The 26,670-nt window shown below is 38.4% G+C and overlaps 1 protein-coding gene across 3 annotated transcripts in view; it reads right to left on the bottom strand.

The window, feature by feature from the left end:
- Positions 1-1,286: 1,286 nt before the first annotated feature.
- FAR2 (fatty acyl-CoA reductase 2) overlaps positions 1,287-26,670 on the bottom strand; it is a 131,957-nt gene continuing 106,573 nt past the window's right edge. For all 3 annotated transcript variants that reach the window (XM_072765658.1, XM_072765656.1, XM_072765657.1), the window contains 8 exons: positions 17,959-18,136; positions 16,591-16,635; positions 14,292-14,410; positions 13,351-13,418; positions 10,965-11,136; positions 6,914-7,043; positions 4,210-4,337; positions 1,287-3,297 (listed from right to left, as the gene is read on the bottom strand). In XM_072765658.1, coding sequence (XP_072621759.1) covers positions 3,135-3,297; positions 4,210-4,337; positions 6,914-7,043; positions 10,965-11,136; positions 13,351-13,418; positions 14,292-14,410; positions 16,591-16,635; positions 17,959-18,136 — 1,003 coding nt within the window. In that variant the 3' untranslated portion in view covers positions 1,287-3,134. The remainder of the gene's footprint in view (positions 3,298-4,209; positions 4,338-6,913; positions 7,044-10,964; positions 11,137-13,350; positions 13,419-14,291; positions 14,411-16,590; positions 16,636-17,958; positions 18,137-26,670) is intronic.

Raw genomic sequence — 26,670 nt, forward strand, 5'->3', positions numbered from 1 at the left:
TTCCAAATATAACCCATTTTATGCTATTTTGTGTAATAACTTTAAGGTAAGACAGTAGATGTGGGGGGATACACTGATGAAAGCTACATACTAAAGCTGATATAAAATACTTGAGAATCTTTTTTTGTATCAAGCAGTTCTGCAAATGAACTTGGTGAATTCTTGTAGTACAAGATTTTTTATTTCTTTAAAGTAGAATTGATACAAGTTGTCCAACCTCACATCTCCCCACCTGTTTATACCTCCAAGTTGGAATCAGTATTTCAATTCACACCTGAATTTTTTGTGTACCAGAATAGGGGTTTCTAGCTGTTAAAACTCTAGTGTCCTTTGCCATAACTATTTCTACTATAAGTCACCACTGTCTCTCAAGCCAGTTACATCATAAAACCAGCTAATTTTATTTCATTAAATTAAAAAAATGTATATTTTTACAAAGTAATCTAAGCAGTGAACATTTTCCCATTCCTCTATGTGGGCATATGGGACAACCATCACTTTTAACTACAGACAGTTGTTCATGTTTCCAGAACATAATTAATGGATTTGCAGTTCTAGAAAAATAACCATGTGGAAATTCACATGGGATTCCTGTGAACTTTGAAAAATACTGATGTTTTTGGAAACTATTATGTCCACTGTAAGATAACACACTATTTGGATCTCTTCTCAGATCAGTCTATTTACCCTGAGATTCTAAATCAGCTGTTTGAACTGTTAACTGGAGGTGATGGTATTGGGTTAGTATAAAATTAGTAAGTTATGTAAGAAATTTTTTTTTTCTTGAGTTGTATGCCCACCTGCTTCAATTTTTTCTAATAATTGCTTAGGTGGTGACTGTCTTAAACTCTGAAATATTATTTACTGTATCAGGTATGTTGTGGGCAAAAAACATAGGAATGAACAAAACTTTTTAAACATAGAAATCTTTTTGTACTTACCGTCAGTCCCTTTCTCAATAGTAGAAGATTCTCACTGCATTGTAATTGTATGTGTTAGGCATTCAAATGATTGTTAATTGTTCTTGATATAAAATAATTAGGGATTTTCTTTCATAAGATACCTATTTTTACCGCATAATCATCACAGAACTTTGTGTCATTAATGCCATAGATAAAACATGCTTCAGCTTATAAATGTAACTCTTAACGGTGTCAGAACATAGTTAAATATTATGTATGGATGTGTGTTAATTTATATTCATTTGGTAGTTTCTTTGGAAGATTCTTTTTTTCTCAGGGGAGGGAGATTTACCATAATAGTCAGCAGTTAAAGATACAACACTAGAAGAGGAAAACATTTTTTAATTCAAACTTTCATTTAATCAAAAATTAAAATGAATACTTAATCAGTAGAATTTATGGAATTGGTGAAACAATCAAAAGATAGTAAATTCTTAGAATAATTGTTTTATCCAATCTCAATGAGTTATATCTTGATTTCATTTTTATCCTATCTGCAGTTTGTATCTTAATGTAACTCAGAAGTATCATATAGACATCTCAAACTAAAGATCACCAAGTGCTTTGTTTCAGAGCTGGTTTGTCTGCCCTGGAAAGAAGTTCCCAGACCTTAAATGAGATTGGAAAAGACATTGCCCAGAAGTGTTCCCCTAAATGCCCTTTATAGTGTTCAGAAAAATCTCTAGTAATACTGGACTAGAAGCTGCCCTCAAGCCTTGTGCACTGCAACCACGTGCGCTTTCTTGAGCATTACTAATTATTCTGGAAAGTGAGCATAAGCTCACTTGGTAAAAACTGCCTTTTACCATTTTATGCTTTTGTAGTTTTCTAGTAGTTGTGATTATTTTTAGTGGCTTAGGCCCCAAATACCGTATTTGAATAATATTCCATGTTTTTAACATGAAATACTCCAACATACACAGATCTCTCAAATATGAGGAAAGTTGGGATAACAGTTATATTATTAATATAGGAATTTGAGAATAAATATAGTTTTTACTAATTCATTGATATTATACATAAAATATTTTTAAACAAAACAATACCCAGTCTCTAAGTTGACAGTCACTTAGTGAAGTCTATCCTCTTCTGCTGTACATTGTACAGTTAACATTGTGCAATTGGAATGATCAAGATACTAGCAAGTCCTGGTGATCACAGAAGGGTAATCTTCCCTACTTTGCAGAAAAAGACTAAAACTAGCATTTACATTTATGTTTGAAATTTTGCTTTCCTCCCAGGCAGAGATCAGGGGACTGTTTTTTTTTTTTTTAATGATTCTAGCCTAGTACCTTTCTCTCATCAGTCACTCTGAGGCCTGAGCAAAATAAGCTTAAATATAAGGGGTTTAGTGACTTCAGTGAACAAGAAGGAAACTCTTGAGAGGTTATCAGGAAAATGGATGATTCAAAAGATTTAGAAATAATAGTTGTCAGATTCAAATTACGACAACTAATTTTACTTGAAAGAATAATAAGCAGTCCCGATGCAAATATGCTTGGTGTATAGTCTACATCAATTATGTATATTCTACACATAATTATTTAGACCTTGTTTTTTGGGTTTTGTTTTGTTTTTTTTTTTTTTTTTTAGATTTCAGAAGTGGGTGTAGTTGACGGAGGTGCTAAATGTGAACCTACTTTTCCAATTTCCCCCAGCCTTCAATCAGGTCTCCATGGTATAACACAGGAAGCTGAGATTTCAGTGGAGAATGATTTCTTTTACAGTATTTCTGAGGATGTGAAGATCATTCCTCCTCAACTTAATCTTAGAACCCCAGAATGGTTCCAAGGTTAGAACTGCCTTTCTTTAGCATATTTTAGCTTCTACCATGTGTTCTTCCATGTTCATGGAGTCAAAATTAGTCCTCTCAAGAGAAAAAACCTAAATACAGACAGATAAGTGTATTTTGGTGTTTTATATTCAAGGGCACAGTATAGAATGTTCGGAAGCAATCTGGAAATAATTTTTCCTAAGATAGATATAACTTTCCTTCTTTCACTGAAATAAAAACAATATATAGGTAAGAAACAGGGATGAATACGTGACAACACATTGGACAGGTAATGAGCTTGGGGCATATTCTTTGTTACTTCTTAATCTTGAGAACCACAGTTTGCTGTTTTAGAGGTATCCAAGAGGTTCCAGGTGAAAGGAGCTTGCCAAATGTTCTTAGACCTTAAGTGTGCTGGATGCCCTAAAGTAGGAGAGGAATTTATAACAGAAGCTCACAATGAAGAACCAGACATTCCGAGCCATCTGAGATCTTGCAATGAGAAGGCGCCAGGCGATGAGAAAGAGGGCAGTATTAAAGAGGTAGTGTATATTTCGGAGCCTGGGGAACAGACATATATAACCAAAGTTAAAACAGCACCAAATACCCACCTGTGTTATCTGAAATCTAAATGTGTTGTTTCCTGGTTGTGACCAGAAGACTGTATGGTGTTCACAGGTATGTGGCATGACCTTACGACCTCTTGATTTTTATAGCTTTAATTTCTACACCATGCCTCCGGAATAATCAAATTTCCATAGTATTAGTTTCTCTTTCCCATACCTCTCTCTTCTTTAACCAGTCTTACAAACATTACTAACAATCTTTCTTAAATATACTTAGATCATATTGCCTTGTCAGAAATCTTCACTGTTTGTTCAGTAGAAGGTAAGTTCTAAGCTCTTAGCCTGCTATTCAAGGTTCCTCTCTGTTTTCAATTTACTTTTCCATGCTGATAATCTCTGCATTAAAAACCCTTTGCTCCTACCAGAATTGTATCAGGTTGTTACAGTTCTCTGTCCCTTATGGAATAATGACTGAAAGAAATTTAAGGCAATTTAAGGACTTAAAAAATAGTGACTGATTTGCCCACGTTAAAGAGTACAGTCAGGTTTCCTGTTGTTGGGTATTCTTTATATCACATGGGACAGGATATGAAGAAACAGAAACTTAGGTTCAAATCTGGCTCCTTACCATGTCTTACCATGTACAAATTACTTACTTTCTTTGAGTCTAAATAGCTCTTTCATTTAAAAAGAAAAATGGGATAACAAAATGATACTTCCTTCATAGGCATGTGGTGAAATCTAAGTGAAACTGTACTGCAAGGGGAGAGTGTACAAGGAAGGACCTATAATGTAGTAAGTGCTCAAAAAATGTTGATTCTTCCCCTCCCCTGCTCAAATTTCATGTCTAGTATAGAATCAGATATATGTGGTAAGTGCTTAATAAATATTAACTGGTTATGTTTACCTTTTCAAATGTTGTTTTGCTTCTGGGATCCCAGCCATATCCTCTTTCAATAAGTATTTCTTAACTCCTAAAACATAATTTTCAATATATTCCAACCAGTTTAACTGGCGCACATCAAAGTTGAATACCTGAAAGGCAAGAAGAGATTATGGACTGCCAGAATTGTACTGCTGGAGACAATCACATTGTCCTTTTGATGACGTTTCTTTCACATAAGTGAGTGACAGTCTTTCACATAATTGAGTAAATGGTTTGGGAGACTTGGGTTGGACTCCTCCAAAGGAGATTATTTGAACTGTTATTTCAAAGACACTGATAATATGGATTACCATTTACACAGAAATATTTAAACATAGATCAAGGACAAATATTTGACCTTTGGGAAGTCTTGTGAGGGAAATTTAAAAGAATTGTCATTCTTTTGTCTGGTGAAGGCTAATTTCATTTCAAATAAATGAGGACTAGTTATTTTTAAAAGTGATGGGACACCTTTGGTTAGGGACCAGAACAAATTGTGCTTCTTTTCCATTCTTAAATTTGGGTGGTGTTTCCTTGGCCTACCATCCTTTTCTACTTAATAGAGCAGACTAATAAGACTGGATAAGCAAAGCCTTAAGTTATAGTTTAGCAAAATTTATATTCTGTATTTGCTTCAGAGATATTATCCATTATGTGTGTTGTCAAATGAAGCCCTTCAAAAACATTTGAATTCAGTGGTAAGAGTTTAGTGCTTCTCTTGGAACACTGGTGCATTTCCTCCTCTTGGACACGGAATGCCACGGAACTATATTTTCCCTTTCATTTTGCTACCAAAAAGCCCAATAACAAATTCCTTGCTTAACTGGAGTGACTTAGTAGGATCTTATAGACTACACATGGATGGACATTCTATTTTTCATTCTTTGACTTCATATTTTAATATTTCCCCTAGTTTGATGTTTTATTTCTCTTTTCTGTTATTATATGTTTATTGCAAGTTATCTCAAATTCTTGTGAAATACTGCGGAGAATCAACAAAGAACAGATGAGATTGATGAGTTCCAGAGAGCTTCATAGACTTGTCCAACAGCCAAAATGCTTTCCAAAAGCGATTCTGTATTACTTTGGATATGTTTGTTTGCTATAGAATCACTAAATATTACTATATAAACAGAGGCTTTTATTTTTATACTATTTCACAGTTCTAAGTTAGATTTCAATGAGGCCCTAGTTTGGAATCCTCATTCCATAGGGCAAATCAAACTCAATTCTAAGCCAGAGTTTGGCAATTATATCCAATTATTCAGGACTATGATCTTCGCTAAGCTATTTTGAAAGCACATGTTACATCCAGAGCAGAGTTGATTCTTTTTTTCCACAAAGTTTTCGGTTATACATGTCAAAAAATGAAACACTAACCTTATTACCTTTTGAATTATTTAGATGGATAAATTCCATGAAGAGAATGCAATAAAGATAAGCCCACATAAAATTTGAAGCTAATTTTAAAAATAATTTACAATAGCTCGAGGTTTTTTTTAATCTAGTTTCATCATTGTCTATGCATTTCAAACAAGTACTTTAGAATAATTTTGTCTATAAAGGTATGTAGATATTTCTGAATATAGCCCTATTTCATGTCAGGTTTAGAGATGCTCAGCAATTATTTCAGTTAAAATATCCCTTTAAATCTCACCTGGTGTATTTAATATAACATTATGGTGTTTGACTTTGTAAGTAACCCTTAGGTTCCATGACCCAAAGTAATTCTAGGGCTTGGATTTGAATCATGGTCTGTGTCGCTGGTTTGTAGAAGGAAATCCGTAGTTGGCAAGTGAGGCTAGCTATGGCCTTCTAATGTTTCCTCCTCACACATGGTCTCTTCTACATACTGTCAAGTATTAGATAAATCAAGAAATGCTTTACCTTTTAAAAAAAATTTTTTTTAGTAGATAATGCCAAGCAAGAGAGTGAGAACTTTAAAGTTTAATAGAAAACTAAGGATATGGTCAGGGAACATGTGACTCCCTGAGAAGAAAAACCTAGGAACATGTACAAAGTACAAAAGATTTCTATACTTGTGAATTTCAGAATACACAAAGATTTCAGGACTTAACTATTGTAACTGCCAAGAAGCTAATGTAAAGAAAGAAATGGCACTGGTGCAAAGCATTAAGGTGAAGGCCTGTCTTGAGAAATAAGAAGTCTGATTTGTTGAAGACAGATCATTATAGGGAGAGAGAGGGAGGGAGGTCTAAGTGGGATGCAATGGGAGTAGGGGTTAGCTTTAAAAAACGAAAGAATTGTAGCTCTGGAGATGGAGAATGATTCTGATTTAATAAGAATAGTGGATGAGTTTATGAGCAGTAAAATTGATTTTTCATTGAAGTCCTATGTTGTGAGGTTAGGGAAAATATAGAGGTACCGAGGGTTTGTTGAAAACAGCCACCAAGGATGAACAGGGATTGAAGCAAATTCAGTACATGAAATGTGACTGCAGGATAGCAGTGAGGATCTAACCAAGGTCAAGAACCCAGGTCTCTTACCTACATTAACTTATGTCCTGCAATTGTGTCAATAGCACTGACTGATTTTTCTTAGCATAAAAAAAAAAGAAGATTGTGTCTATAACTAAAACTTCCTTTGTTTATCAGCTTTCCAGGTCAAATAATTCTAAATTCCAAATGAGTAAGATTTTCCTGTTGGTTGTCAGCGTTCTACTTACTCTCTGGTCTTCAGGACTCAGCTCAGACATTAGCATTTCCGTATTGTACGTGCTCCATTCCCAACTCCGGTTGACAAAATATTCCAGCATGGAAACTGTTCTTAAAAGCCGATTCATGACCTTTGTCATCCTAAGGTAAAGATCAAATAGGAGCAAATATCAGCACACCACAGATGGCACGGTTACTCTTTAGGACGTATGACAAATTACTTTTGAGAAAATATTTATATATATATATATATATATATATATATATATATAAAAGGAAATATCGAAAATTTCCCTCTTTACCTTCCCCCCCACTTCTTCATCAAAACACGTATTCTTTTTTCTCTTTCCATATTTGTGAACTGTGTTGAATGAAGGAAGCTGATGCATCTCATCTAAAGGAGTTTGTTCTATTAGTCATTTTAATACCACCAAACTCCTCCTCTGCTTCTTTACTATCTTCTCTTTCTCAAGAATAGCAAACATTTTAAAAAACCCAGCCAGATATCAGAAAATAACTAGGTGATAACCCACTGTCTGGCACAGTGCTGATACCTTAAACAAATATCTTAACTAATCCTCATAGCATCTCTGTTAGGTAGGTACATTTTGTGAATGGACAAAGTGAGCTGGTCCAAGTCCTGACCACAGTACTGGGAGATGCAGGCCATCTAAAGTAATGGGGCACAGAGTGGTGAGATTAGAAAAGCAGAGGCTTTTTCAGGTCAGTCAAAACGGGGTTGGAATTTTGGTTTTGATGCTTATATTATCGTGGCCACTTAATCTATCTTAAGCTCACTTTGCCTAGTTGTGAACTTCCAACTTTGCAACCATTTATAGAAAACTTTCTTTTTAAAAAAAATTTTTTTTATAGAAAACTTTCATACCTGCTCTTATTTGATCCTCACCGGTGGTAAAGATCTACATTCTTTACCTTCATCTTACAAAAGGATTAACGGTTCAAAGTCACACAGCTAATGCATCAACCTAGATCTTCTGGCTACAAATCACTTTAGCCTATAGAACATTTGGCCTCTACAGCATTTATCTCGGGCCAGTTTTGGCAGTAGTGACTACGCATTTGACCCAGTAATGACTTATGATGCTATTTTGGGAATTTGGTCTTATTTCTGGTCAAGTCCTAATGCTTATATACCCAATGACTTATTGTACATGGGAAATTCTTAGGCAGAAGGTAGATTCCTTATTCCCTGATACAAGCATCATAATAGGGTTTCATTTGGCTATTATTATCTTACATTTTTGCTATAGACTAAATATTTATATCCCCCTCCTCTCCAAATTCATATACTTAAACCTATTCTCATCAGTGTGATAGTATTTAGAGAAGACTTTAGGAGGTGACTAGTGCCCTTTATAAAAGGGAATCCAGAAATCTCTCCTGGCCTTTCCAGCATGGATGGCTGTCTAGGAATCAGGAAGCAGGCGCTCAGCAGATGCTGAATCCACCAGCCCTTGATCTTAGACTGCCCAGTCTCCACAACTGTGAGAGGGAAATTTCTGTTGTTTATAACCCACACTGTCTATGATACTTCTGTAGCAGCCAAATGGATAATTATCCATCCTACAGCTCTCATGTAATTGATGTGACTTCAATAATTTATTTTAATTTTTAAAAATAATCATTGTAGAATGATACCCTATGTACAGGAATATATCAGTATCATAGTTTTGTTTTGTTTTGTTTTTAGAAAGTACATTTATTACTTTCAGGTACAGAAGGTCTTTTTTTTTTTTTAAGATTTTATTTATTCATGAGAGACACAGAGAGAGAGAGGCAGAGACACAGGCAGAGGGAGAAGCAGGCTCCATGCAGGGAGCCTGACATGGGACTTGATCCCCGGTCCCCAGGATCACGCCCTGGGCTGAAGGCGGCACTAAACCGCTGAGCCACCTGGGCTGCCTGGTCTTCTTAACACATAAAATGTAAAACCAATAAAGGAAAAAAGTGATTCATTTAATCACATAAAAATCTAAAACTTATTTAATAATAACAGTGATTACTATATTCTATGCCCTCTTACATAAAATCTTATAAAATAGGAATGATTACTGTCCCTTTTTACAGATGAGGCAGTAAAGTATTAGAAACAGTAATTTAGAGCTCATGTGCTTCACGTAGTGAAGCCAGGATTTAAATCTGTAAGTCACAGTCTAAACTCCATGCTTTTAGACCTACATAATATGTACTCCCCTCGTATTAGATAAAGCTTCATAATCAAAGCTGTGAGAGAAGAAATTGACTTGGAGAAAATACATTAAATATATATTTATGCACATAAATATGAATTTCTGTAAATTAATAAGGACAATCTAATAGAAAAATAGGTAATAAGCAGAGGCAGACAACTCCCAGAGGAGAAATTTGTCCAGTGAACAATAAAAGCTCGGCCCCTCCAGCAATCAGGGGAATGCAAATCAAAATAACAAAGAGATGTCATTCATTGCTATTAGTTTGACAATTCAAAAGATTGATTTTTTGCTAAGTATTGATGAGGGTAATTAACACATTTTTCCCCTCCTGTGCTGATGTGGTAGTACAAATTGGCAGCCTTCCTTTAGGTCAACCTAGCGGTAGTCACAAACTCCAGATAGCCTCCAATCCAGCAATCACACTCCTCAGCATCCTCCCCAGACTGAGTAGCAAGTTCTAAAAAAAATGCACTGATACTCATTACCCCATTGTTTGTGATAGGAAAAAACAGACAACACTAGATAGAATGACTTAGATTTTCAAGGAACATTGGTGAAAAAAGTGGGTAAATATGTAGGCTTGATTTACACACACACCTCAAAGCAACACTATATTTATATACGTCTCTATATGGTTGTAAATGCATGGAAGATTACACGCAAACATCTGGGAAGAAGAAGGGTCTAGAAGGATTCTAGCATTTTCTGCCATAAAGATTATTCCTATCACAAAAGAAACCTACCTGTTTCCCACAAATATTTAATTTCTCACAAACAAAATTCATAAAGATTTTTTATTGGCTCCCTTCCTCCTTTTTTCTACTTATGGACCTCTGCTCTTTATCGAGGTCTTCTTCCAACCCTGATAAATTTTAAAGTCTTCAGCATTTCTGCCTACAATGTTTGGTTTTCCTTCTTTTCCCACCTTTATATAATAAGCCCCCTACAAATATTTTTCCCATAGCCACAGCATCTTCTCTTCACCTTGCTCAAGAAGAAACTGATGATTACTGAGTTATGAGCTCTAAATAAGGTCTCTGGAAATTCAGATAAATGCAACATTGCCTAAGTTTTAGCTATTTGCACTGCTAATAAGGACAGAAATTAAACACAGCAATAAAGTCTTCCTCCTATAAAGAGACTAGCACAGAAAGCAATGCTATTCATGCTCCTGTGCTTGCTTGCAGGGATTGCCTTTGGTAATTATAACAATGACTCTTCAGACAACAATATAAAATTCCTCAAGTGGGACAGAAAGAGAATGTTTCCTACGTCACACTGCTAGATGGCGACAGAGCTGCCTCAGCATCAGCACATTTCATTCTACCTTGTTCCCTTTAATTTCTTTACTCACCTCTAGGTGGCAGTAGGCAGGTTTCTGCAGATCTTTGCCACTTCTAAGCTACTTTTAGCTTCTATTTCCTATTTGTAAAATTGGTGTATTGATTACATCTTCTCTGGATTGTTGTGAGAATGAAAATGAAATCATCTCACATCATCCTGTGTGTGTGTGTGGCATGGCTGTTACCATTATTGCACAATTTTAAGATTACCTAACAATTTAGAAAACCCCAGACTTAGAGTCTCAGTTGCTTTGCTTTTTGGGTGAATGATTACTTGCTGAATTCACCAAGCAAGTTCCTCAATATTTAACTTCCTTTATTATGATGGAGGATTTTTAAGGTACGGGTCCCTTTGGGGCTTCTCATTACTACTGCTTTGGTTGGTCCCAAATTTATATAAGATTCAGTTGTTACCTTTAATCCCCAGATGAAAGGAGGGCTAAGGACTTTGGGGCCCTAATCTTCCATGTAGCAACACTCTTAAAGCAACTGACCCAGCTTCTCACCTGGGCTTCCTTCCCGTGAGCCTCAGATAGAAGTCATATATGATGGCAGGAGCCCGGTGGCTGACTGCATTCCAGTACTGGGTTGTGATGGTGTTGGTTGTGAAGTCAGCATATGGCCTCCTAAAAGCTCTCTCAAATGGGATTTTTTCAAAGGTTGCCAAGACTTGGAATCCTGCGGAAAAAAAAATAGTATTTTTTTTAGGAGTATTAAGTTTATATATAACATATATAATATATAAGTTTATATATAATAGTATTAAGTTTAGGAGCATGTAAGCCCACTGTAGTGGAGGGCATTTGCAGTGGGTCAAAATGATAAAGACTAGTGATTTGCTGTGTAGAGTCAAGAATCAATCTGTGAGAACAATACTAAGATATTTGTGCCAGGCAAAAGTTCACCTACAAAATCAAACAATGAGAACGGCTTACACATTGGATCCTTATCTTGAAGCCTTTATTCTAAAACAACTTCTTGGGGAAGTAGTTTCAATCAATACAGTGAGATATTGATCAGAAAAGCTTAAATCCATTATTCGGTTCCCAGATTATCTAGTCTATTCTGAAAGCCCCAAGACAGAGACTGAGGGCCTTATTTCCTAGGTTGGATCATCACTTGTAGAACCATCAGGGAAGTTTCTTCAAATAAATATATATACATATATATATATATTTTTAGTTTCTTCATATTTTACTTAAACCTTTATAAAAGGTTACCTAAAGGTTTCATAGTGGTTTAAGTGAAAAACAATATTGAGGCAGGATTCCCTTGCATTGGCTCACTTTAAATACCAGTCTTTTAATTCTTTGGTATTTCTGCTTCTCTGTGAATATCCCAGACTCAATTGTCCACTCTTGTCTCCAGATTTGTTTTCACAATAATTTTTTATATTGTTATGTAGATAAAACCTAGTTAAAAACCTTTAATGTACATTTGTAAAATAAAGAATTTTTCAAAAAACATTAATTTGAATTTAATGATTTTATCTATGAAAAATTTTCAAAGAATATACCTAAGTTCATTATTCAATTATGATAAAGATATCAGTTATTATGGTAATGTGATTATTGGTCCTCCTTAAAATGTATTACTTGGGAATATATATAATATATATATATTCTTTATACAGAGAAGATTCTCAAGAAATATCTGACCCAGGAATCTGAACTCTTTTCTTCCCATAGGGGTTCATATTCACTTTTAAGAATCACTAGTGGAATTGTTACTGCACATCCAGAAGACACAAGAGACCGTCTTCTGTTTCTATTTTAGGTACCAGCTCTCCATATGAATTTGAATAGATCTTTCACTATCTTGGGGCTTCATATATAAAATAAAGCAAGGACACTAGATTATTTTTAAGATTACCTTCAACTATGACATTGTATAATTTGATAAGACAGATAAGAGATTTCAGCATAGGAGAAGACTGGAATTTCAGAAATGGAATTAACATGTGCACCTTCTTATTTAGGAGCTCAACATATCTTGTTTGCTTCCATTACTACCTCTTTTTATGAGTGATGTCTTAATTCTGTTACTGAGGTAGAGGAGATTTATTTTTATTTCCAAATGTCTTCAGAATTATTTAGATATATGATCTAAATAACTGGATATATGCTCTAAAGAACCTTGGTGGTAGTAGATAATTTCATTTCATTTTTACTGATGTGACAACTTTACAGAGTAGCATAGCAGAGTGCTCTGAATTGGAAATCAGATTCTAACAAATGACATACATGTGAGTTTTTTTTCTATATCTAGTATCTAAACAAAAGTATTTGATCTAAAAATTTCAGATATTTGCTGAAAATCAACTAAATTGACAAAGGAGTGTAAGATTGGTTAGCTAATTTTCTATCATGTGCAGGATTAACTACTTCAACAAGATACTTTTGAGGTCACACGGCTCACTGTATACATTGATAAAGAGTATTTCTCAGTAACATAAGGTAGTATTATTGAACTCTTCTAAATCTACTTGGTCATTGATGATTTCAGTCTCAGTGATGTATCCAGGGTACAAGGGACTTGAGCATGGGAGCCACCACCTCAGCAGGAGTGCTATTTCCTCACCGACATTACTTATTAACTGCTGACTTTTACTCAGTTTTATCTATTTTTAAAATGTTTATAGCCAGTGGACCCCTTATTGCTTACAGTCATGTACATATTCCCGCCGATCCTCTTTCTTTGATGGTCCACAGTACATTCTAGTTAACTCTTACACATTTATAATTATTAATTATTGTATCTTATTTATTATTCATCTTTTTCTCCCATTAGATTCTAAGCTCCCATTTTGTCACATTTTTCCCCCTGTGGTAGATACTAATAGTGTGTGGGCAGACACTAATTGTTAGTAGAAACATTTCTAGAGGCACTTACCCATTTTGCCCCAGTTACAAGGATTGAGGTTACCAGATGTACAGTGGTAGATTAATGTTGACTTAGGCCTGGAAAATGAAATAAAAAATAAGCACAACAAAATGGAGGACGGATAGAAGAAAGATAAGGGAAAATAACATGTAGACAAAGATGTTTCAATAATTCCCATAACTAAGGCAACGCTTCCATCTTTTTGTTCCTTCTTTGGGTAAAAATGCAAAATGGAAGAAGACTAGGAAAGTGTATGTGTTTGTGCGTGTGCATGTGAAAGAGATCTCAATAAGTTGATGTATTTAGGGAGCAAACGGAAGTACCCTGACAATGAGAGAGCAGATCATATTGCTAACCTCTGGATATGCTTATTGGGCAAAATATAGGCTATGTTTTCTTCTAAGTACAGTGAAGCCCTGATGGATTGCAAAACATCTAAATGGCTGACTTTGAATAAGAAAAAATTTAGTTGTTTGCCATTTGCTATGAGTCAAATATACAAACAACTTACTTATTATTATTTTTTTTTTGTACTAGGTAATAGCCCTCCCATCTGGTGATCTGAACTTTTGGCATTTATCAGGAAATGAGCAGTTCTATAAAATATAAAAGATGACCTTATTTCACCTACTTTTTATTACCTTTGCCTTAAAAAGGGGAGCTGTATTTTAGATTACTGAATAGAAAAAGCTTTTTTTTTTTTTGGTTATCAAGAATTTTATGGTTAAATGATTTAAAGAGTTTGTTACTTTATACAAAATACTACGCAGTATCTATAAAACACCTCCATGCATACATAATGGCATATTAAGAACTATGTAAGATATCGAAACAGATCCTCTCTGACATTTGGGGTCTTCTATAATGAAATGCATATATTTTGAAAATAAGCCTAGCATATGCATCCTCCTCCTCATCAAACTGTTGAAAGTCAGCTTCCACATGCACACCTGTGAACTGCTGTGTACCATCCTACAGCCAAGGTGAGATTGACGACTGTATCAACGGGAATTAAATCTGCCACAGCCATCGGAGTAGCTCTTATGGCCCGAAGAAACCCTTTACCAGCCTGCACAGGAAAAAGAACATTAAATACTGAACCAAGTTTTAGGTAACAGCGGGGGCTAATACTAATGCTGCTAGTAATAATAGTTAACACCGACCAACTCACAGCTCCCTAGGTCATCGCGCTAAGGCTGACTTCTCTCAGCCTAGCCAACCCCAAGTCCAAATGCCAACATTTCCACACAAGTCCTCAGGTTCCTTTAGGGAGTTGAGTTCCTCAAATTTTTGAGAGGTTAATATATTTAATTAACAAACACCAAGAGAAAATTTTCACATTTAAAAATTCATAAGACATTTTAAGAATTAAGGTTTCCCACATTTTCCATTAATATTAGTTTACCATTTCTTTTATTTATTATTTGAGGGAGTAAGGAGGAGGGGTAGAGGGAGAGGGAGAAGCAGACTCCCCGCTGAGCAGGGCTGGATCCCAAGACTTCAGGATCACACCCTGGGCCAAAGGCAGACGCTCAACCACTGAGCCACCCAGGCGTCCTGCAGCTTTGCAAATAATATAATAAAACTCACTCTAGGATCATGTTAAAATATTCAGCTTCTAAGTTATCACATGTTCACCCCCAACTCAACTTAAAGAAGAAAGAGTTGAAGGCAGGTAGAGAACAAAAAGAGAGGGGCCGCTACAAAGAAATCAGAAAGAAGTTTGCTGTCACTGTCGTTGACAAGGAGTCACAAATTCACTCTTACATTTGTATGTTAGTTCATGTGGGACCTAATTCTGAGAGGAAGAGAAGCAGTCCGAAGCATGGCACTTCTAATAAGATTTAAACTCGGACAGAAGTGAATTCCTATTCATTGTCCTAAAGAGTAGAGATGTGCTTCTGGTCTAACAGTGCTTCAGTGTGAACTGTGAACTGGGTCAGGCCTCACGTCAACTAGATCAGCCTTTGCTGCAGGGAGATGCCCCCAGAGGGCTGCTGACCTAGAGGCCCTGCTGATGTTTCTCCTTGTCTGGGAGAAGACTATTGGGGAAAAGTGTTTTCTATATTCATTAATTTTTATATGTGAAAATTTTGCTCCAATTGGTGGCTTTTCTTTCTTGTATCTATTGGGAACTAGTTATTGATGTATTTTTATGTATATACATAACATGTCTACCCACACACATTAACTCTTGAATGTATATTATAATCAAGAATTGAATAATCTTTGAGAATGTGATTTTTTTTTGCTTCCCCCCTTTTTGCGTTTTTTTTTGACATTAAAAAAATCAAAGAGGTTTGCGTTTGTTTTTTTTTTTTTTTAGAAATTAAAAAAATCAAAGAGGTTTAATTAAATTGACGATCATGAAGTTTCAATAGGAATATAAAATGGGGGACAAGTCTGGCTCATTTGCTTTTTGTTAACATCTGAAAAAAAAATGTCTAACCAGCATGTCTAGATCACCACGGCTCCTTCAATAGCCTAGAACTTAGTATTAACCTATTTCAAACTCACTGATTTTTTTAAATATTAATTTTTTTCTCTTTAGGATTTTATTTTTTTAGAGCACTTTTAGGTTCACAGAAAAATTGAGACAAAGTACAGAGACTTCCCATATAACTGCTCCCCCAACACATGGTCCCCCTTATTATCAATATCCCTCACCAGAAGGCATATTTCTTAAACTGAAGAGTCTACACTGACACATCATTACTAGCGAAATCCATTCTTTACCTTAAGGCTCACCTTTGGTGCTGTACACTATCTGGGTTTGGACAATGCATAACGACAGATATGCATTGTTATAGTAGCATACAGAGTATTTCATTGCCCTAAACATCCTCTGTGCTCTCTTTATCCTTCCACCCCACCTCTGGCAAACACTGTGCTAATTTGAGCTATTGATAAATAGCAAAAAGGAAGAAACACTCCCATCTTGTGGTAATCAAAAGGAAATACAGACATGGTCTTTGATGCTCAGGCTTTGCAAAAACAAAAACTCCTAAATAATAACTGATGATATCACAGAACCTCTTTTTTCCTGATAATACAATCCACAAATGATGAAAGTAATTTCATCCTGCCTCTATTTTCCAATCAGCAACACTGAGATGAAGTTGCTTTCAATAGTAGTTAAGCAAAGTAACATTTATGGTTTGGGATCAATGAAGCAAAACCAACATTAAGCATTTTGTTCCCATTGCTCCATTACCTTTCAAGGAGTTATTTCTATATTATTATACATACCGCAATAATGAGCCCACTAGGTCCATTTAAGTTATCAACCCAACCCTAAAAGAAAAAAAAGATCTGTATTGGTTACACATGTCAGAAAACTCATAACACATCTGCAATGTCCGCAGTGTGATCTCAGTAAGTGTCAAAACAACAGCACTGAACCCCAGCCAACAGAAGGTTCTATCCAGTATATCTAAGATCACAAACAGGGGTCAGTGGCAAAGCACTGGATACTTCTGCACTTGTGCAAGAATGAAAATTCTGCAGCATTTTTTTTTTTTAATAGGAGGAGTCATGAAGAGCTTCAGGTTGTTTTATGACATCTTAGAGACGGAGTTAATATCACAACTTGCTAACCAACTCATTAATGATCATTTTTCCTGATTTTAACTCTCCAGAGGAACACTACATATCTAACCTGGTTTGTAGGAACTATCCATTTCTTGAACATTTGAAAAGTCCTAGTGTCCATACTCTATTTGTGTTAGCTTGCTTAGAGATATTAGCAGGAAAAATATGTTCAGGAGCAATTAGACAAACACATCCTTTTGAATTTGTCTCCGAAGCCCTAAGCAAGGCAGTTGACCTTATTATGTCTGTTTCTTTATCTGTAAAAGTCAACATGCGTGTGAAAATATTAGAGGAGAGAGAAAAGAGAAGATGAAGGGCTTAATATTCGTTGAGGCTTCTACTGAGGACCACGCACTAAACACTCTTCCTACCTTGTCTCATTTGATCAGCTCTCCAGAATGGGTCCAGTATGGGGCTAAAACAGCATTAGCTCAGTTTTACAGATCAGACCGTTCAAAAGGCTGCATTTTTCAGTCAGTAACAGAGCTCAAATTTTTTTGGCCCTAAAGTTTCACAGAATTGCTTCAAAAAAGATGGTATCGCTCAGTGTGCTTTTAAAAGGATACCGTAGTATACAGGTGCAAAAATTAATTATTCCTAAACTGAGAACCTTCTGTGAAGTTTGTGATCCTTACTTACTTACCCTGGCAGTCGTAATATTACCAATTTGGCCATCAGAAACATTCTGGAATATTTAAACTATAGTGGGGAAGCCAAGAACTAAAACTATCTCCCATGGGAATTTTCAGCCAAGGGTTAATGAGAAGCTAATTTAAGACTGCCACCCAACTCTAGGAGAGGCAGTGTAAACCCCAGAGGAGCCTCATGCTGGATAAATCCTGAACCAAACATGGAATTTTGTCCTAATATAATGGGTTTGCATTTGATATGCTGCACTCAGCTACACATTTTGAGAGAGAGAGAGAGAGAGAGAGAGAGAGAGAGAGAAGGACCTCAGAAAGTAATTGGGTGAGTAGGACTCTGGTTTGGCAGCAAAGCAAGGAATCCAGGTGAGCGGGCGCTTACCGGGAAAGGCTCCTGCCAGGTTGCCCCCACAATGGAGGGCCTTATGATGGCAATGTTTAGGTTCCCACTCTCCTGCTGCACCACCATCTCTCCCAAGGCCTTGGTGTACGTGTAAGTATTGGGCCGATCCCCGATCAGCTTGGGTGTGATCTCGTCAATAATAGCATCGTCTAACCACCTACAGATAGAGTAAAAAAGAATTCTAGCAACATATGTTAGACAACAGATCAAAAAAAAAAGAGAGAGAGAGACAGAAAAGTACCCCAAAACAAAACATAATCAAACAAAACTTTCCCTTTCTTGCTTGAATTCTGGAATTCCACACACAGGCCACCAAGGTTGAGTGTGTAGGAGTCCAAATCCTGCACGCTGCTGGATGAACTCTTTGCTCTGCGCTAAGCCCAGTCTTACCAGTTGAGTCCTGCTTCCTCCCACCTACATTGATAAATTCAACAGCCACGCAACCTACTACTTCATTACATATGATCTCTAATTATCATCAATTATTTCCGTTCCAACTGGCTCATGAGGACACCCCAGAGGACACTTGAGGGTGCCAGCCGTGCCCAGGAGCATGCCACGTGCTGTGTCGGCGGAGTTTAGAGACTCTCACCCTGGGTGCTTCCGAAGCAGCCCTGCTCATTCAACATTGTCCGATTAACACCCGGTGCACCAATCCTGCAGGCTTTAGCTTTTCAGTGTAGAATTCCATTCAATGCCTCAATGAATAAAAGCAGGGACATTTGGCAGACTTACAACCTGTTTTAGCAAATCTATGAAATGCACTTTGAAGCTCTATTTACAGCCTATGGTAATAATTTGGTAATTATTTCTAGAGATTTCCCACGAATGCTGAAGTTCTCTAATAACTATTAATAGTCTGTCAAGTGGAGCGATTAGAGTACTCTGAAGCGGCTTTAACAGTGATTGCCGAACACCTCTACTTACAAAAAGACATGTATCATGAGTAACTGAGTTACCAGGACACCCGCCTAATCTCTTTTTTAAAGATGTCAAAACCATTTTGATAATCCCAAAGCCTATCTGCACTTCTCAGAGAAAGCAATGAAATCACTGTCAATTAAATATTTAATGTTTTTCTTAACTGACAGATCTATGCGGTTAACCATTTGTTATAATATGGGTTTTAAAAATTAGGCTATGTAAATATGTTGGTATGATTTTTGTAATTAGTCTGTTTGGTACATTGATTCCTATCGTAAAGGACTGAGCTCAGTCATACTATTTTGATTGTAAAAAGATCTTAGCTGTTACCACTTTGCTCCCATGACGAATTATTGAGCATTTAAGATGTGCTTATGCCGATATTTATTCAGAAACACAACTCTCAAATTTAATAACTCTCATTTGATATTGGAGTGGGACATGAGCACTGTCTGTAATGTTTGGGTTTTCCTTCTTGCTTTGCTGTGATTAGTGCTGAGTGTTTTCTAGACACTCAAATGCCTTTTGATTTTTTTTTAAAGATTTTACTTATTTATTCATGATAGACATAGAAAGAGAGAGAGGGAGAGGGGCAGAGACACAGGTGGACGGAGAATGCCAGGAGCCCGATGTGGGACTCCATGCCGGGAGCCCGACGTGGGACTTGATCCTGGGTTTCCAGGATCACGCCCTGGGCCAAAGGCAGGCACTAAACCCCTGAGCCACCCAGGGATCCCCTGCCTTTTGATTTCAATTGAATAGGGAAAGGTCAAGAAGTTCCTAGAATAAAAACAACTCCAAATACTTAGAAAAATAGAAAATTTTCCAATTATATGGCCACCTGAGGTTTGGGATAAAGCGTGTGGGATAAATTCGGCACCTCTCCATTTTATGACGATGTTACCTTTACTTCATCTGATTTGATGATGGGCACTGGATTAACTGACCATTTTTCTTTCAGTGAACACGCGCAGATTGCAATAACTGGGTCAGGAGAAATACAGCCTAATTTCATTAAGTTTGTAAAGGAAAAAACTCTAAGAACACATCAGAAGCTATCAACACACCAGGATGATACAGCCCATGGCTGAGACCAGCTTGTCTGTCACTGATGTTGGTGTGCACGGAACGGGTAACACTTGGAGGCTTTACCAATATTGGTGAGTTAGCTTATCTTAGAAAATGTTGGTTTGGGGGCACCTGGGTGGCTCAGTCAGTTGAGCCTCTGACTCTTGGTTTCAGCTCAGGTCATGATCTCAGGGTCCTGGGATGGAGCATGGTGTTGGCCTCTGAGCTCAGCAGGGAGCCTGCTTGAGGTTCCTTCTCTCCCTTTCCCTCTGCTCCGCCCCCCACCCCCACTCCTGCCAGCACTCTCTCTCTCTCTCTAAAATAAATAAATCTTAAAAAAAAAAAAAACCCACAAATGCTGGTTTCATAGTTTTCTAAGAACACAACTGCAAAAAGAAGCTGTAGTGCTCTATGAATGGCCTGCCTCTTCTACTATTCGTGCATTGCCTGCATTCCACTGAATTATCTTCTTGTTTCCTTGATTTTTACTGATGAAAAATGGTGTTCATTACAGCTGTCCTAATTTTCAGGGATGCTCACAACCGCACTTAGGGCTATTTGATAAAGCAAAATGAGCCAATACATCTAAGGCATTTTTATATTTGTTTGGTAAAACAACCAAGGAGCATGTATCTACAAAGGTAATAATCAGCCAGTGTGTGTTTTGAATACTGTTTTGGGAAGCTGAGATGGACAGCGGCCGGAGAGCATGAATGAACTCAGGAGGAGGTGGGGTTGGAGGGAGACTATGGGGAAGGAAGGAAAGGAGGGAGGGAGATGTGTTTATAGAGAACAAAGCAAAACTGGAAGTGAAAATACCCAGTTGTCAGCGACGAAAAGTGTGGAGAAACCGAAAGGCTACATGTTGACCAATTTCCACTTGGCAGAGCTGGCTCCAGAGTCCATGTAGACTTTGTACTGGGGAGAAGGGTATACCCGTGTCTAATGCTCCTGGTGAACCAGCTTCTGCCTTTCCCTCTGGGCTTTCACTGAGTGCCTATTCTGACCTCCAACAGCCTGATAATAGGAAAATTATTCAGTCTGTCTAGGAAACAATCTAACCTGGCTCTGATGTGTATTTAAACATTTTTTTAAAAAAATTTTATTTATTTATGATAGTCACACACACACACACAGAGAGAGAGAGAGAGAGAGAGGCAGAGACACAGGCAGAGGGAGAAGCAGGCTCCATGCACCGGGAGCCGGATGGGCGATTCGATCCCGGGTCTCCAGAATCACGCCCTGGGCCAAAGGCAGACGCTAAACCGCTGCACCACCGAGGGATTCTGATGTGTATTTAAAGCCCAGTAATGGGGCACCTGGGTGGCTCAGTGGTTGAGCACCTGCCTCCAGCCCAGGGCATGATCCTGGGGTCCTGGGATCGAGTCCTGCCTTGGACTCCCTGCACGGAGCCTGCATCTCCCTCTGCCGATGTCTCTGCTTCTCTCTCTGTATCTCTCATGAATAGATGTATAAGATCTTTTAAAAAATAAATAGAGCCCCATTAAATTTTCAGTTTTTTGCCAGCTGCTTAGATGCCATCTTAAGCCTATACAATCGTGACAGTAAAACCACAAGTATCAGAATGAGTGTTTTCCTTTCCCCTGGGATAGATGCGCCTCTTAGTGTTGACAATGTGTTCTTCAGCACGCAGGCAAAACTACTTTCCAACATTTGATTTCCTTTCATATTTCTGCCACAGCTGACTGCTGTAAGTGTTTGATCAAAAAACACCTTTTCTTTTTCACATGGCAGATTAGCTGTGCTTCTGGACTCCAGGTAGCTTCAAAAGCGTGACTTTTAGTAGGTACAAATCTATCAGGAGCTTTTCATTGGCATCTAGAAACGGAGAGGCAAAGCGAGGAGAGTGGGGAGGCCAGAGTGCTTTGGTGACTGGAATATGAATGAGCCCCATGTCAAATGAGAGTCGTGAAATGAAAAGCAATTTAAGACACTTTTCCCCAAACTTGCCTGCTCATCATTAAGACTTACATGGGGCCTATGACAAAAGTTAGATCCCTGGGTACCATCTTAAAACCTCTAAATCCCATCTTTGAGGGTGACAGTTGGATAATCTTTGCTTTTGTCAAGTGGAGCGCTGATTGTGATGGTCAGGCAAGCTGGGGAATCACCAATCTGAAAGGACGCCACTCCACAAACGTAAGAGTTGAGCAAACTGGGATTAGCTCTCAGAAAGGCATTGCTTCTTGGATGCCTAAAACCTTCAGTAGACTTGAACTTTAAAAGAATTAAACTCTGGGCACTAGAGATGGAGTCTCCAAAGCTGACAGTTGATTGGACAGCTGTGTGCAAGCCCCCGTGCAAAGCAGTCACACCATATCCTACCGATTTTTCTCTCTCCCGAACACAGAAGTGGGTTTTTTTGTAGCTGTCTCCACTCCCCAGCTCCAGATCCCCTCCCCACAACAAGGCAGGTCCTGGCTGTCTCTGCCTCTGGCCACTGCCCAGGCGAATCTACCCCCACTCCCCCATGACCCTACTAATGTTCCTAAAGCCCACTTTCATCAACGTCTTTTTTTTTGATGGAAACAAAATGGAACAACCAACCAAGCAACCCCACCCCGCTACACACACATACCTGCCCCTTCTGCCTCGGATCCCTGTTGCCCTACAGAATTAAATACAACCCTCCACACGGTGTTCAAGATCTCAGTGCGGCCCCAACCCAGCTAGGCCTCTAATGTGCAATATACCTGTAACATGTGATGCACCCTACATGCACCAGCTGTGCTGTCCAAGGGGACTTGCAGCTGGATCACAACCATGCCCCCAGTTTTCCTGCTCCAGGGGCTGTGCTCGTCTGTGACCCCATCTCACCCACCCACGCTGTGCCTCCTCATCCAAGTCCGCATCCTGTGCCTGTCCCCGGATGGCCTTTCCACTCCATCTACTCCCTCAACCTGAGTATGCTCTACCACACTCCGCATCTTTACTGTTCTATTTTGTGTTTTACTGGGAGCTCCCTGAGAACACAGTCTATATTTGAGGAAAGTACCTTTTAATTGCTCACACTGCCAAGTACGTGGGAGTGCCAAAAAAGGCCAGAGCCATGTGACCAGAATCATGAGACTGCAGAAAAAGATGGTGTCCCTGTAACTTATCAGCTGAGAGACTTCGGAAGAGCTCCTCAGCCTTTCGGAGCTTTGGTTCCCTTATTAGCATAGTAGGTCATGCTGCTACTACCAACCCTACAGTATTATGGTAAGGAACTGGGTGTCCGTGAAAGTGTCTTTACTCCCAGTACTTGCTCAGTGATGATTCATAGCTGTCCTTCCCTTATTTTTAAAAAAATTTTTTAAAAAATATTTTATTTATTTATTCATGAGAGAGAGAGAGAAAGAGAGAGAGAGAGAGAGGCAGAGACACAGGCAGAGGGAGAAGCAGGCTCCATGCAGGGAGCCCGACGTGGGACTCGATCCCAGGTCCCCAGGATCACGCCCTGGGCTGAAGGTGGCGCTAAACCGCTGAGCTACCTGGGCTGCCCGGTCCTTCCCTTCTTAATGCACATTGACGATATTAAATATGCTAAATAAAGCAGTAAATACTTATAGATCCACTTTCCTAGTTTCTAACTCGAATTATCTCAAGTTTTCATGTAGGTGCAGAAATCCTTGTGGAGTTAACTTGGCCTGAAAAAAAGATGGAAAGCAGCAATCTTTCCTGGTCAGTTATGTGCATTTTTAAAAATAAGCCTACTTAAGCTATTATTCTGGAAAACTGTAATTTCATTGGTAATCCCTCATCCATTTACGCCCAGGAGTTTCTAAAGGTAAAAATCCCCAACTGTAGAAGCTAGAAATACAAAGACAGATGAGTAAGAACGGTGGCACAATTCCCTGAGAAAATGCCTGCGGTAGTTGTGACAAGGGCCGAGGACACAGGCAAGAAAGGAGAACTAGAAAAGCCTGTTTTGGGAACCCGGGTGGCTCAGCGGTTTAGCACCACCTTCGGCCCAGGGTGGGATTCTGGGGACTTGGGATCAAGTCCCGTGTCGGGCTCCCTGCATGGAGCCTGCTTCTCCCTCTGCCTGTGTCTGCCTCTCTCTCTTTCTCTCTTTCTCTCTCTCTCTCTCTCTCTCTCGCAAATAAATAAAATCTTAAAAAAAAAAAAGAAAGAAAAGCCTGTTTTTTTTTGTTGTTGTTGTTTTTTTTTTTTTTTTTTTTTTAATGCTGATTAATGGCCACGCTTGTCACGCCAATAGAAAACATCAACTCCTAATTTCAGGTGTTGTTAAAATGTGGTTACGCTACCACGCTAAAAGTTTGTACTAACGCAATCAGATTTCATCTTTCAGGCATGGCTCAGGACCAAGGTAATTCTGGAATTTTTCAGATCCAGGCTGAAGGAAGGGAACTGAGGCCTGGCAGTCTTAGGCTGGGAGAGCCGAATGAGGTGGGTGGAAGGGGATGGGGCAGGGCTGGAAGGTGTCAGCTTTGGGTTCATAGTCCCAGTCCATTTATAAACACCACTGAGCCTTACCCCTCGGGCCTACACAACTGAAAAAGTTCCTGGCAAAAAAGTGCAAATCCTTTTTTATTTCCTAGAACTGGAATTCTCATTAAACTGGTTTTCTGGGAAAATAAAGGTTTACTTTACTTTGTCATGGGTGACTTTCTTTCTTTTTCTTTCTTTCTTTCTTTCTTTCTTTCTTTCTTTCTTTCTTTCTTTCTTTCTTTCTTCTTCTTCTTTTCTTTCTTTCTTTCTTTCTTTCTTTCTTTCCTTTCTTTCTTTCTTTCTTTCTTTCTTTCTTTCTTTCTTTCTTTCTTTCTTTCTTTCTTTCTTTTCTCCCCAGCTTTACTGAGGTATAACTGACAAAATGGTAAGATATTTGAAAATGTACATTATGATGATTTGATATACAGATGCAATGTGGAAGGATTCCAACCCCCTCCCCCCACATCTAGTTAATTAGCACACCCACATGGGTGATTTTCTTGAGATCACAAAGCCCAGAGCACACCTTTGAGATCATCTTAGAGTTTAACACCTGGTTCCTTTTTAAAACACGAGGACCACTGAAATACCAAGAATAATGACAGCTCCAAGACCCCGTGAGGCCACTATTAGTAAAAATTTCCAAGGGAAATAGAAACCTAAAAATCTTGGAAAGTACTTTTGTTTTAACCACAGGTCAATTACAAAAATAGAAATCAGAGAAAACGTATTTTCTTGAATCAAAGTAACTAAATTTAGGTGAATTAATATTTATTCAGAATAACTCTAATGCTATTTGTTATTCTAAACCTTCAGAGAACTCCATCTGATATAGGGGTAGTTGAAAGCATCATAACCAACAGTGTAGCTGGTAAAAGGTTCCTTGGCTTTATTCAAAGCATTATTCTAGACTTAACACATAGGTTTTATTAGAAGCTTAAGAGGAAAAAACAGGCCATCAGAAATAGGGAGAAGATGAGGGCATACAGGTGTTTTACACATGGGACTTCACACGCCCAGATATAAGAAGCTTGCTATGGAATCCTGCCATCTCTTTCCACGTTTGTTTAAACCAACCAACCAACCCAAAAACCTCAGTCCCGACAGACAGTGTGAACAGTGGTCACCTCGTTCCAGCAACAACATTTCATTCATTCACCAAACACTGGCGTCCCTACCACGTGCTGGCATTGAGAGCCAGGAGGAGCAAGAGACATTCTCTTCCTTTGCCAAGCTCATTGCCTAATAGAGAACACAGATATTTAGAATAACCCATGTAAGAGCGATCGTTAAGGTGGGCACAGGGTACTTAGAGGCACTGGGGAAGCCACCTCAGCTCAACGGCTTTCAGAGGAGACCTCTGATGTCCCAGGAATTAACCTAGGAAGCAGAGGTGGAAGTAGCTTCTGGAAACTGAACCACCATAAGCCAAGGCAGAGAGGCATGAGGAAGAGGAGTAATTGCAGTAGGACCGTAGCACAAAAGTAAAGGGAGGGCTGACGGAGAGGAGGCTGGACACGTGGTCCTGAATATAAAATTCTGAGTTAATAAATTGTGCTTATGACTTGCTCTGTTTTGTTTTTAAAGCCTTGGTTCCTTGATTGCATGCAAAATTATTCTATTGAGACAAAATTTATTTTATTTTTAGTTCTGTTTGGCTGTGTATTTTTAAAAATAATTATACTCCTTGGGGAGCAGTAAATGACAGATGTAAATTCTGTAGAAATGCCAATTACAGTTTGATCATAGATCATGTAGCAGTTACCTGCTTTTACCGGGGGACACAGAGTGGGGGAGGATGGCAAGTGCTGAACATCTGAAGAGAAATCAACTCCTCTTCTTTGAGGTCTAGGGGTACTGAGTGTCTGGACACAGTTTGGGAGGGAGGGAGGGAGGAAGTGCAGGAGTACCTAGAGAAGGCCCTCACCAGGGGTGAACCAAATCCGCATTTCCTGTCTCTTTTCTCGGGCAAACTCTGCAAGACTTCTGTACTGCCTCACCTCACACTGTGATCAGGTGCTAGACTGGTCAACAGTACCGTAAGGCTCTGGAATCTCAGCAGTAGAGTCTGCAGTCAAAGCAGGTCTGCCCCTTTCCTGGGCACAGGAATACGTAAGCACCACATCTACTGAGAGACAGCACCCTAGGAGGGCAGCTAACCGACAACTAATCGATTCCATCTGCAAATGCACTGAGGCTTTCCACGTCCACTCTCCTGTACCGACTCTGGGCATCAGAGCACCT

The sequence above is a fragment of the Vulpes vulpes genome, chromosome 8 (genome assembly GCF_048418805.1).
Source record: "Vulpes vulpes isolate BD-2025 chromosome 8, VulVul3, whole genome shotgun sequence".
Taxonomy (NCBI): domain Eukaryota; kingdom Metazoa; phylum Chordata; class Mammalia; order Carnivora; family Canidae; genus Vulpes; species Vulpes vulpes.